Source organism: Rhopilema esculentum, chromosome 21 (assembly GCF_057945365.1).
Source record: "Rhopilema esculentum isolate cy_ngs chromosome 21, ASM5794536v1, whole genome shotgun sequence".
NCBI classification, from domain to species: Eukaryota; Metazoa; Cnidaria; class Scyphozoa; order Rhizostomeae; family Rhizostomatidae; genus Rhopilema; species Rhopilema esculentum.
Window position 1 is genome coordinate 1,935,674 of NC_142835.1, and position 13,128 is coordinate 1,948,801.

The window sequence follows — 13,128 nt, forward strand, 5'->3', positions numbered from 1 at the left end:
TTCCCGCGAAAAGTTTCGAAGAAATCCTAGGAATAAATTATGCAACGTAGCTTCTGATTTGCTAGAGCAAGCCGATAAACAATGAAAGAGCTAGCTCATTTGTTTGAGGAAACAATGGTTTACCAGAATATTCGAGATCGTTCATAGTCAGGGGATTCCCGCAATCGAGGGCAGCTTACACGTTCTGGTAAAATCTTTTTAAAACCTAAGAGGGTAGTACAAGAGAATAAGAAATATTTTCTATTTTAAGTAGCACCACAGAAAGAGGTGTAATTATCTTCAATGTCATTTCTTATTCTGCTCTACCTTTCAATGCACAAGAGTTTTATGACTATATTTTTTGTCTGTGGTTAGATACTAAAGTAAATTCTGTGGTCATTTGCAAATTGCTTCATTTCTGACAAATTCAAAATATCCTTTTGGAGTCTACGAAGTATCAAACTCCTCTGAAAAATATTGACATCGAATCCGACCCGACCCCCTGCCCCGCCCCTCCCACTATCGAGCCATTTGAAGTAACGGCCCGCCCGGCTAGCCGAATCTTAGGAGTCAAGCCATTAAAACAGCATATCAGTTCTACCCTTGTATCTGCGATGGTGCTACTAAAATTAGAAAATATTTCTTATTCTCTTGTACTACCCTCTTAGGTTTTAAAAAGATTTTACCAGAACGTGTAAGCTGCCCTCGATTGCGGGAATCCCCTGACTATGAACGATCTCGAATATTCTGGTAAACCATTGTTTCCTCAAACCAATGAGCTAGCTCTTTCATTGTTTATCGGCTTGCTCTAGCCAATCAGAAGCTACGTTGCATAATTTATTCCTAGGATTTCTTCGAAACTTTTCGCGGGAATTCTCGAAGTTTCTTGAATTTCAAACAAACAGTATAAAATGACGGAAGCCGTACTCAAGGGCAGAATTGCAATCGTAGAGAGTACGAAACGAACAAATCGAAAGAGAAGAGAGTTACTTACGCAGTAAGCGACTAGTATCTAACATTTGCTGTGATTTTGGAAACACAGAGGATAAGAAAATGCCGAAAGCAGTTGGAATCGATTTGGGAACGACCTACTCGTGTGTAGGGGTCTTTCAACATGGCAAAGTGGAAATTATTGCCAATGATCAAGGAAACAGAACAACACCGAGCTACGTTGCCTTTAACGACAACGAGAGGCTGATTGGAGATGCTGCAAAGAACCAAGTGGCCATGAACCCAGAGAACACGATTTTCGATGCCAAGAGGCTAATCGGGAGACGTTTCGACGATGCCACAGTACAAGAGGACATGAAGCATTGGCCCTTCAAGGTCATCAACGACAATGGCAAACCAAAACTGACGGCAACCTACAAGGGAGAACAGAAATATTTCTTTCCAGAGGAGATTTCTTCGATGGTTCTCACCAAAATGAAGGAAACAGCAGAAGCATACCTCGGTGAGAAAATCAAAGATGTCGTCATAACAGTTCCAGCTTATTTCAATGACTCGCAGAGACAAGCTACAAAAGATGCAGGAATCATAGCTGGTCTAAACGTTTTACGAATAATCAACGAGCCGACAGCAGCAGCGATTGCGTACGGACTGGACAAGGGGTGCACCAAGGAAAAGAACGTGCTCATTTTCGATTTAGGTGGTGGCACATTCGACGTCTCAATACTCAGCATCGAAGACGGGGTGTTTGAGGTGAAGTCGACTGGTGGAAATACCCATCTCGGTGGTGAAGATTTTGATAATCGTGTTGTTGATCATTTTATAAAGGAATTCAAACGCAAGTACAACAAGGACATTAGTGGAAACAAGAGAGCTTTACGGAGACTTAGAACTGCTTGCGAAAGACTGAAGAGGGCACTGTCATCAGCAACTCAAGCCAGCATCGAGGTCGACTCTCTCTTTGAAGGCATCGACTTTTACTCTTCCTTGACAAGAGCTCGCTTCGAGGAACTCAACGCTGACCTGTTTCGTGGCACCTTGGAACCAGTGGAGAAAGCCTTAAAAGACGCCCAGTTAAGCAAGGGACAGATCGATGAGATAGTTCTGGTTGGTGGATCAACGAGGATACCAAAGGTGCAAAACATGTTGCGTGACTTCTTTAATGGCAAAGAGCTTTGCAAAGGAATCAATCCAGACGAAGCTGTTGCTTACGGTGCAGCAGTGCAGGCAGCAATCTTGAGTGGTGATAAAGACGAAGGAGTAAAAGACCTACTGGTGATTGATGTGGCACCCTTGTCTCTTGGAATCGAAACGGCTGGTGGAGTAATGACGACTCTCATAAAGCGAAGCACCGCAATCCCAACCAAAAAGACAGAGACATTCACGACGTACGCTGATAATCAACCAGCAGTCACCATCCAGGTATATGAAGGAGAAAGGGCAATGACTAAAGACAACCACTTGCTCGGACGGTTCGACTTGTCGGGAATCCCTCCAGCACCAAGAGGAGTGCCAAAAATTGATGTCACTTTTGATATCGACGCAAACGGAATACTGAACGTAACTGCAGTTGAGAAAAGCACAGGCAAGAACAGCAAGATAACAATTACAAACGACAAGGGAAGATTGTCGGCCGAGGAAGTTGAAAGAATGGTTCATGATGCAGACAGGTACAAAGAAGAGGACGAGAAACAACGGGAGAGAGTGCAGTCAAAGAACAACTTGGAAACTTATGTCTTCAGTGTGAAAAATACGATGGAAGATCAAAATGTTGCAAGCAAAACATTGCAAGAAGACAAAGAACGAGTTCTGTCCAAGTGTAAAGAAGTCATTGATTGGCTGGATAGAAACCAATCAGCAGACAAGGACGAGTTTGAGCATCAGCGAAAAGAGCTGGAAAATGTGGCTAGGCCAGTTATTACGAACTTGTACAGTGCTGGTGGGGCTGGTGGAATGTCAGCTGGACAAGCAACGTCTAATGGACCAACTGTAGAAGAAGTTGATTAAATAGCTTAAATCATTCTGGGACATTTACAAATAATTATGTAATGGGATTCGTCTTTGAAATTTTGCTCCGAGTACGATCTTTAATAATATTACCTCCTTGTAGTTAGCTATTGAAATGTTTTTGCTGTATGAACTGTAATTAAAATGAATTATTTATTTGTATTGTTGTTGAATAAAAGAAGTTTATTATGACTGGAATGAAGTTTTGTAGAAAAATTGTCTTTTTTCCTTCAAATTTCTCTGTTTATTGATGTCATTATAACCTATATGCATTCTTCAAGAAAACGTCAAAATTCACTTTGTAGAATATGGAACAAGGGACATTTTGGACCTTTTCATGGAAAATTATAAAAGATAAATATGAAATAATTACGAATATCTTATTTCAAGGTAGAAGAAACGTCCTAAAATTTTCGAAGTGTAATGTCTTATTAAAAAGTAAAATCAACAGAGTTATTAAAAAACCACTCTAAGGATTTAATCTAGTCCAAAAATGGCTGTGTTCAGTATTTTGCCAGCATATTTTTCAATATCACAAAGTACAAGAGATGATCTTGTTTTTTTTTACCATTAATGAATTAGCAAAGTTACTTTTACCATCATCGATCTCAACCATAATAATGATTATAATCACCCTCAATCATAATCATCTTTTCCATCTCTAACAACCTAATCATAAGTGAACGATTGTAAATTGCCTCTGAAGCAAACATTTTCAATCATATTTCATTTGCTATCCAAAGGACTTTTACCTCCTGATCAAAAATTATTGTTTTTTTTCAAACATATTGTATTTTTTTCTGACTTGAATGTATTTCGACAACTGAATTGAATTACGAGGAAAATAATTTTTGGTTTGGTGTCACTGCCACGTGAATTTTAAAGAAAGGAGAGAACTGTTTAAGTTGATGACTTAATGAAAAGTCAGAATTTTACAACAAAAACAGTTTAATCATAGTACACGTTGCTGAAGCTATCTGTTAAGGCAATAAAGATAAAAACAGTAGTTTGTTCTGTTCAAGTAGCCCTTTGAATAAGGTGTGTGTTTGTTTAAGGCAAAAACTTTATGAATACCGTATGGTGCTTATAATTAAGAATAGGAACAAGATTAAGTAAATTTATGGTAGCAAATAAAAGAAGTAGTATAATTTTGTAACTGTTTATAATACCATATTTTAGAATAGATATTGTTTATCTAGATTAGTCCCTAAACCTTAATAGCAGATAGAGCGATATAAATGATGGATGGAATCTCCAATGGAAGTTCATTGTAACAATTAGATCTCTGGAACCTAAGAAATGTTCTTACAACACCAATTCTCGACAGGGGCAGTCGAAGAGTTACATTTCTGCTTCTTATTTTGTATTCGTGAATTTTTCATCAGCATAGGATGATTATCCAATCTTTTAATTTCTTTTACGGCAGTTAAATATCAGGCATCCAGCTTTCAATTTCTTCTGGTTGAGGATTCTACAGAATCTGTTTTCTCTGAATTGATTTGATGGATAACGAATTATCTTGTGTGCTGTGCTTTTTCCTGAATCTTTTCTGAAACCTAAGCTATAACCCCTATTTTTTGCCAAAAACATAATTAATTGAGAAATTTACCACCAGTCAAGCCTCTTTTTCAGTTTCAGCGCCACTTTTCTCAACGCTCTGCGTTGCGTTGAGCAAATTGTTGGCAATATTTGTACATTGTACATAGATTTTGCTGCAAGCATTGACGTTGATTTCATCGATCTTGCTAGAAACGTGATTCGAGATGGAACCTTTTGATTAGATTTTCCAAATTCTTTTTATGATCATTACCATCATCATAATAATGATATATTAACCAGACCAACAGTAAGAAATCAACCAATTAATCACTTCACTTCAATCAACAACGTCAATCAATTAATCATAGTTAATCATAAATGTATTATTCTAGATTAACGTGTTTACATTTTTCTCCACAGCTGATAGAGATTTGAGCAAGGAATTATTTGCAGCCCTGGATTCGGCTTTCCTCTACTCATATGCCTTGGCCATGCTTTTCAGGTGAAACACGTTCCAGTTTATTTTTGTTAATGAACTACAAAACGTGACTTATCAAAATACATCCCGAGTCTTTTCAATTTTGTTTTACTTAATACTTGTAATTATGAAACATTGATTTCGGTAATTTGTTTATGATAACGTAGATTTTTATCATTATTTATTTCTTGATTATGTTGCCAATGTATTGTCTTGCTAAGGAGATGGTAACGTTGTTGAAGGCTTGTACTCGATAAAAACAGGCATTTTTGTTTCCTGATGTATCCTGCTTAACCGTTGCTTCGTTCAGAAGTGATATCTGCCAAACTTACTATATTTAACGGAAAGGTTCCATTTGTAACTTTATTTACCCGCATTTTATTGCATACAACAATTTTATGCTTGATAAAGGCATAAAAGCATGATGTTTTGTTTCATTGATTTAACTACCATAAAAGCCTTGTTTAGCCTCGTTCTTTATTAAGTCTCCTATCGAATAAGCCCCCACAGATTCTTGAAGTGGGCTTCATAGAGAGAAGGACATGCAGATATTTCTATATTTCAAAAGTTTGGGGTGAACATGTTGCCTTTGCAGTTGGATTGTATCTCCATAATCTTTATAACGAAATTACATTTAAAACCCGCTCCTTTTTTATTCTTTTTAAAAAATCTGGTTATGAAATTTATCGTTTAATACAGTTAAAACCCGCGTATAAGAGCCTGTTTTGAAATTTTAGCCTGATAAGGTTCTTATGTTTAGGAGAACTGAATTTAAGATTTTGGCCTAACAGGTTCTTGTACTGTATTTCTGATTTCAAAGTTAGCTTTTCCAATTACTAAAACTTGCTCTTCCGGTTCTTATCTTTTCTTCCCGTGGCAGCCTTTGCGACTTGCTGAAAGCAAGGCTAAAAAATGTCTGCAAAGCAAAATTGACAGCTCAATAGGTTTTGGTATAAAGTTCGTTGAGATACTATCCAACTGTAAAGGCCACATGTCCATCCCCTTTTTCCATTATAGCCCTCTCTTTTTCAAGGCCCCTTTTAGAAATTACCCAAGCCTTACACAGTAGAAACGGCAGAACAATTCTTTTTGTTGCGAATGTATTATTTTCCGAAATGCTGCAAAGTTTTCCTAGTGTTTTCTCATCTCTCTTCTATAGTGGATACATAGCTGAACACACTAGCCTGCGCTTGTATCTTGGTTCAGGGATGATAGTAACGGGCATTTTTACGTGTCTGTTCGGCATGGCGTACTTCTGGAACATCCACTCTTTAGTTTATTTCATTGGAATGCAAGTAAGTTTACGTCTATAGGGATCGACGTTGCGGAGGCCAAAGGTTGAGAGGGGGGGGGGCTTAGCATTGGTCTTGTCCGAATATAGCTGCTTCATTGAGATTAAATTTCCCTTATAGGATTTGCTAGTTTTTGCTTGATAAGGGTGGAGGGGGTTGCGCCCCTTCTGTCTTCCCTACGCCAATGTCAATAGGTCAAACGTCTTTTGAAAAACTTCTTGCATTAGCATATTTTAGCATATTCACTTGTTTTAGCTCTCTGTTCTACTTGTGTTGACAATGAAGTTAATGTTCACGATAACATGTTTAGAATGCAAAATGGGTCTAAGGAGATTGGAGAATGCAATTCTGCAAGATATCCGTACCGCTCCCCAAATTAGAAAATATTCTTGGTATATTATCATTTTCTACATTATACGCAGCAATTATTTGGAAAAGGGTATTATAGATAAAATGACTGTTTTATGTTAATGAATCCATCGCTTTTAGCGAGTGTTTGTTTACATGAAAGCATTTGCTTTCTGCCTGTTTTGATCCTCCAGCTTCAAGATTCGCTTAGCTTTAGTGTCATTGTCAATGCATTTTTAAATTTTGACCATATTTCATCTGTTGTTTCAGGTTATAACTGGCATATTTCAGGTAAATTTTAGCTTTAATCAGATTTTTTGATTTTCAAAATATTCTTTTAACAGCTTCTTTATGAAAATTCTGAAAGACCAAATTATCGAAAATATTTTTTAGAGTGAAATTTCTTGGGTTCTGTTTAGAGACCAGTTTTATATTGAGGCTGATTTGAAATTAGTTTGTTTGGCTTTGACTTGAGTTTAGAATGGACCTGAAGATTGGGGTTGTATAAGGTGAAGGTGGTCCCCTACACGTAGAGAAAACTTGAAAAGTACCTATGTTCGAAGTTTTCTCTGGCTCCTACTTGTTGGTGGGTGGACAGGGGGCGAGTATCCATGTTATTGCTGGGACCTGATATCAAGCCTCTGACACTGGCATTGTAATCATAAAATGAAATGAAGATTCAGGAAATTGCTATGGTATCCATGAAGCTGTTAATTTTCCCGTTCTATTTTATTCAGCATTTATCAACCCAGCAAAAAATTATTAGTCTTATTTTCCGAGAAGCCCCTTTCTCCCTCCTACGGGCCTATTCGACTGTAGGGTTATTAATAATGGGGAAATATTCCTATCAAAGGATTGTTTTGAGCCTGACATCCGAAAAAACTTTAAACATTCAATTCACACATATTTTACTAGTTTTTATGGTAGTAAGATCTACACTTATCATCATTGGTATGAGTTTACAGTAAATCTATCATATTGGTTTTACCTTAGGCCAGTGGCTGGCCGTGTGTTGTTGCTGCTGTTGGAAACTGGTTTGGCGAAGGAAGGTAACAATTTTTTGCAAAGTAATAGATCTATTGAATCAAATGTTTTATTTTGCATTAATTTGAAATGCTTCTCCGTATCCTACTCTTCAATGAAGTGTAAAATATGTTGGTATTTATTAACGTTGTTCTATTATGTTTTAAGGCTTATCGTGAACTTAAGCCAGGCTCTAAACGTTTCTAAATTACCTCTTATTATGTTGGACTTCTCATTCATTGAAACTGTGACCTACTTGTTTTCCTTACTCATTTATTCGACCTGTCCTATTTTATGATTTATGAATATGAAGTACACAAATTCAATTTTCATCTTTCTTTTCTTAATTTCTAAATTCATCAAACGTTTCCTTTTCGTAACTAGTTTTTTTATCAAAGTTTGTACTGAAAAGGTTTGACTAAAGTTTGAAAGTTGGTATTATCAGAAAATCAATCACATTTTAGACCCCGTTTACACTAGAACGGATCCAAATGGGTACGGGTCCATTTGGATCCGTGCTAGTGTAAACGGGGTCTTACACTAGACCTAAACGAGCACGGATCCAAATGAGTACACCTTGGAAAGCGATCCCAAATGGGTCCAGATAGCAGACCCAAATGGGTACGGATCCACAGGTCTAGTGTAAACGGGAGGCCTATCTGTGCTAGTTTGGGTACGGATCCATTTGGATCCGTGCTAGTGTAAACGGGGTCTTATACTTCACTGACTTGTTTTCTTTTACAGACGGGGTTTAATCATGGGAATATGGAATTCTCATGTGTCAGTTGGAAATATACTTGGCTCTGCAGTGGCTGGAATATGGTCTGGTGATCGTTGGTACGTGCATGCTCAGTCTCTTGGGTGGTGATAATTTTGGCTTATTCTCATGCCGCCTTTTTGTTTGTTTGTGTTTTTGCATCTGTTGAGATTTGTCCAGGCCTCTAAACATTTTTAATAAATTGCCGAAACAAGCAATATATTTCCTCTCTCCTCTTTCTTAAAATAGTTTCTTTTAATTTTTTCTCGTTCATTTTGCATCTTCAAGTTGTACTTAATTTAGTTTTATATGTTGATTGTAGACTGCCACAGGGTTTCTATGTATTCGCATGCTCCCTGTGGTATCGTCAGGTGAACTTTTGTATGTTTTGCAAAATTTTATAAGCATATAAAAAAGAATAAATTTTTTTGAAATTTTTTATTTGTTCTTTCTTCACCAGCCTGTCTCTTTTGAAGATTTTGTCTTCTTATTTTACAGGGGCTGGTCATTCATCGTGCCTGGTGTCATCATAATATGTGTTGGCATAATAATCGTGTTATTTCTCGTCAGTGGTGAGTAGTTATCTGGTTTTAGGCCTTTGCTTTGCCACTAGAAAAGGATTGTCTTAAGTGCCAATTACCACTCTTTTTGAGCATTATAAAACATGTTTAGATTTTGTTTAGTTGTGATAATAATATTGCTTTCCGAAATTGATCGTAGTTTTTGTAATATGGTACAGATTAAAGCAAAATTAATGTGCAAGCTGAAAAGTTTACCCAGTTTGAGAGTGATATAGCCATTATAAAGAAAAGAGCAGAGAGGAGAAGAGAAAGAAAATAGAAAAGAAAAGAAAAGAAAAGAAAAACGAGAAAAGAGAAAGGAGAAGAGAAGAGAAGAGAGAGGAAAGATAAAAATTATGCATTAAAATATAAATTTGTTTACACATGCCTTCTCAACATTCCCTGAAATTTCTTGTAGAACCTTCCTACGTCGGAATCATACCCGAAAGATCACGAGTAAGCCAATTTTATCTTTATTTGTTTCAACTTCTTCTGTTCAAATTAGTAATCTTGAAAACCACCCCAAAACTTGATCTGTTAATTGAAATATGGAATAGATTTCTTGATTCTCTCAAATTTATCCTCTGATTTGCTTCTGTTAATAGTCTATAGGCAGTTCCTCCTCAAATATTTTTTCATGTATATTTAAAAATATATTATATATAAAATTTTATTATCATAAACTGAATTAATATTGATCCTTTTAACTCAAGCATTTCACTATTCTTTTACTCTCGAATAGCAACCACGTTTTCTTCGTAGAGTTTTTAGGGTATAGGAATGAAGTTTAAAATTCTGTTGGGTCACATTAATATCATTACATGCTATGTTGTTTGCAGATGAGGGATTCAACCTTTGTAAGAATGAATGAAGATATGCCGGAACGGGTTGTGCGAAACAAAGGCCGTATCAAATCTGTCCCATCTTCATTGGTATGCCACTTTTTTTAAGTAATCTGCCCCCTTTTTTCAATTACAAGTCGTACCCTGGATAGCTCTGACTTTCGCCAAGTCGGCCTGATTTTCAATTCCTATTGGATTTTTCTACCATTTTCAAGTCAAAAGTCTGACATTTCCTAAGGCAGACCATTTTGTTATCCTACTTAAAGATCCGACATAACGGGATTCAACTGTATGTTTCGAGAAAACCCATCTCTATAGCCGTGTGGGAAAAAGCCCAGGTGGAACAGAATGTTTTATCCTTGGAGAGAATCTTTGCTGTGAATAAAGTTACTTTGTTACTAAGTGCATGGTTGCCCCCCCCCCCCCCACTTCTTCACTATAGTAAATGAGGTGATCATCCCACCTTTCATCGGATTTGTATGCTTTTCTAGTCGACGTCACTGACAAGATCAAGAGAAGGCAAGGCAATCAGTTTTATAGGGGCTCTTCGAATTCCGGTGAGTTCTTAATAAACATTACATTGCACATATATCTTCAATAAAGTTCTATTTCAATACAAAAGTAAAATCGGAGTTTCGAGTTTCCCTGCAACGTTGCAACATTGATCTTTAAATATCGTTCAGGATCAACACTGTGAAGCATTTAGGGATATTCAGAGAGAAAATTGAAAGATTAGAAAACCAATAAGAAGTCGTCTTTGTTAAACGCGTTTCTAAAGATTATCTCTTCTGTGCAGTTTCATTTGTCGCATTGTATCCCATAAGCTTTTGCATGCAAAAAAGCGAGTTAGAATACTTCAGTTTAAAGAACATTTAAAGCTGCAAAAAATGTCTAGATCTCTGTGGGTCTCTGTAGTCTGGTCTCTGTAGAGTTTAGTTTATAATCGGATAATATCATGTCTCAGATCAATTCTAACATTTATTTTTGTTTAATTTCCACAGGGTGTGATTGAATATTCCCTGTGTTTATTTTTTGCCAAGTTGGTTAGCTATACTTTTCTTTACTGGTTGCCATTTTACACCAAAAATACAGGTGAGAAAAACTGTTTTTTCATATCTTCGAATTAGAATCTTTGAATTTGTCTCAATTTTGCATTTTCAGAAAAAGAGCATTAATTGACAGCTTTTTGAAAATAACATGCTTTTATCACAAACTTTTATCATAAGTGGGGTTGGGGTGCAAAGGCGAGTTAAGGGATGGAAAAATGGGGTCCACACCCTTTGGGACGCCAGAAAACGCCCTATTTTAAAAATAGTTTTGTTTTGAGGGGGGGGGATGCGTCCACCCACTCTTGTCTCCCCCTCACTACTGGCTTTCGGGAATCTTACATCCTAGGACTATTATAAATGGTCCTTGGCTTTGTTCTTATGATACAAGATTAAGATATAATTTTTAGCTTCAGTTCTCTTGATATGGCCAATAACTTAGAAAAAGATATATTTTACCAATATATTTTATCAGTGTATAAACGAGAATTACTTTAAGAAAGTCTCCCATTATCAGTTTATGTTTATCAGTTTATTTTACGTCCACAACTAAAAGTATTAACCGTCTGTAGACAAATAATGCTGGTTTTCAATGCAATGTTATCCTAATATTAGATATATCTTCGTGGAAATAAACTCATGTTCATTCTAATTGTTGCAGCAATCGTTTTATCAAAACTTTGAAAGTGTTCTGAAATCTTAAGGCAGCAAGGAACTTGCAGAAAACTACTGCTTTGCGATTTCATGTATATTTGTAAACATTAAGTTGATAAAGTTGCATCCATAACTCTGGCCAATCTGGTAAAAGTGATTTTTTATCAGAAGCATATGACAACATTTAACGATTCTTGATTTCGTGGCCACGGTCTGAGAGATGCTCAGCTTTCGAGAACTCCCTATAACGATTTTTGGTTCTAAATTATATCAATTTTCATAGAGTTTAACTTTAATTGATGGTGCTTTTTCTATTCAAACTATGCTATTACTTTAATTGTTTACCAACGGCGCCCAACTTTCTTTCAGTTATTGGTGGAAGAATATTTAGTTCGGAAGAAGCCGCCGATTTATCCATATATTTTGATGTCGGGGGAATCATTGGTGAGTTTCGCAAAATTCCTACACCTCCAATTCCTCCAAAACACCCTCCAAATCTAGGAGGGAAAAGGTTAAGTTATGGCAAAACTTACCAAATTGAGAAATTTTGAATTCTTAAACTGGGGGCTAGATGTGTTTAGAAACGGTAATGCTGATAACCTGCGTTAAGAGAATCTATTTTATGGCAATCAATTTTAGCCTTATATTTACATTAAGAAAAGAGAAGAGGAGAAAATTTTCAAGAATGAGGGATTTATGAGCCACATAAGTGCTAGTGCACAAAGTGTAATTTTTGCTCATTTTCATAGCTTGTGCAGCAAAAGAACGCATCCTTAAACTCAATCGGGAACAAAATAGAAATTTAAACTTAAAACTATATTTGCTAAGTTTCTTTTCAAATTTCTTCAATTTTTTATATTTGTTTGTTTATTCTTCGACTATTACTTGTCATACTTCATTGTATCTGTTTTTTTCAGGTGGAATAATGGCGGGTTTTATTTCGGACAAGTCGAAGTGTAGTGGCATTACTTGTTGGGTCATGCTTGTTGTGGCAGCACCATTGGTAAGGAGAGAAAAAGGCAATCGACCATGTCAAAGTTCGCGAAGCCATGACTCAAGTGGGGTTAAAGTGGCAATAAATTCAATGGCAGCCTATATCATCGAAATTTGTGAATTCTTCTTTAGCTCAAGCAACGTCCATTGTTAATCAACGAAATTCAGATTTTCACTTAAAGTATTCACCTTTATTTTAAAGAAGTTTTGCGACCAAAATAATAAAATAACAGCCTCTATCCACAATGAATTTTTTGCTGGATTTCCCCACCTGGTCGATTTGAATTAGCTTTCGAACAATAGAACTCCACCATGGCGTCGCGAACTCCGCAGTGGCCTATACCCTTAATTGCTACACTGTAGCTTATGCAGAATGCAAATATGCACATATGGTATGCATTTTACTTTTTATAAGGCTGTTTATCGTGATAGCTTGCCATTGTACATTGGTTTCAACAAGCTGGGAGAATTTTCTAAATGAGGAATTTTTCAAACAGGCGATTCCTCGCAACCCCAGTGTTTTGGCCGAGCCATGAATCTGCTTCAGCATCCTGTGGAGAATTTTTCGGAATAGCAACAATGTTCTAAAGCAGATTTATACATATCACTTGAATGCAATTAAGGACATTTTATTTGAATTGAAGAAAGGCATTTGAACGGGG

At 36.5% G+C, this 13,128-nt stretch overlaps 2 protein-coding genes across 2 annotated transcripts in view; both read left to right on the plus strand.

Annotated features, from left to right (window-relative positions):
* LOC135684279 (glucose-6-phosphate exchanger SLC37A2) overlaps positions 1–13,128 on the plus strand; it is a 30,859-nt gene that overhangs the window by 10,053 nt on the left and 7,678 nt on the right. The window contains exons 5-16 of the mRNA XM_065199770.2: positions 4,894–4,975; positions 6,111–6,246; positions 6,862–6,882; positions 7,585–7,640; positions 8,359–8,451; positions 8,870–8,943; positions 9,350–9,387; positions 9,771–9,863; positions 10,265–10,330; positions 10,775–10,865; positions 11,843–11,917; positions 12,391–12,476. Of these exons, the coding sequence (XP_065055842.1) occupies positions 4,894–4,975; positions 6,111–6,246; positions 6,862–6,882; positions 7,585–7,640; positions 8,359–8,451; positions 8,870–8,943; positions 9,350–9,387; positions 9,771–9,863; positions 10,265–10,330; positions 10,775–10,865; positions 11,843–11,917; positions 12,391–12,476 (911 nt within the window). The remainder of the gene's footprint in view (positions 1–4,893; positions 4,976–6,110; positions 6,247–6,861; positions 6,883–7,584; positions 7,641–8,358; positions 8,452–8,869; positions 8,944–9,349; positions 9,388–9,770; positions 9,864–10,264; positions 10,331–10,774; positions 10,866–11,842; positions 11,918–12,390; positions 12,477–13,128) is intronic.
* On the plus strand, positions 719–4,883 carry LOC135684275 (heat shock cognate 71 kDa protein-like). Its single transcript, XM_065199767.2, has one exon. It carries the CDS (start codon positions 1,033–1,035, stop codon positions 2,932–2,934), a length of 1,902 nt encoding a protein of 633 aa, XP_065055839.2. The 5' UTR covers positions 719–1,032; the 3' UTR covers positions 2,935–4,883.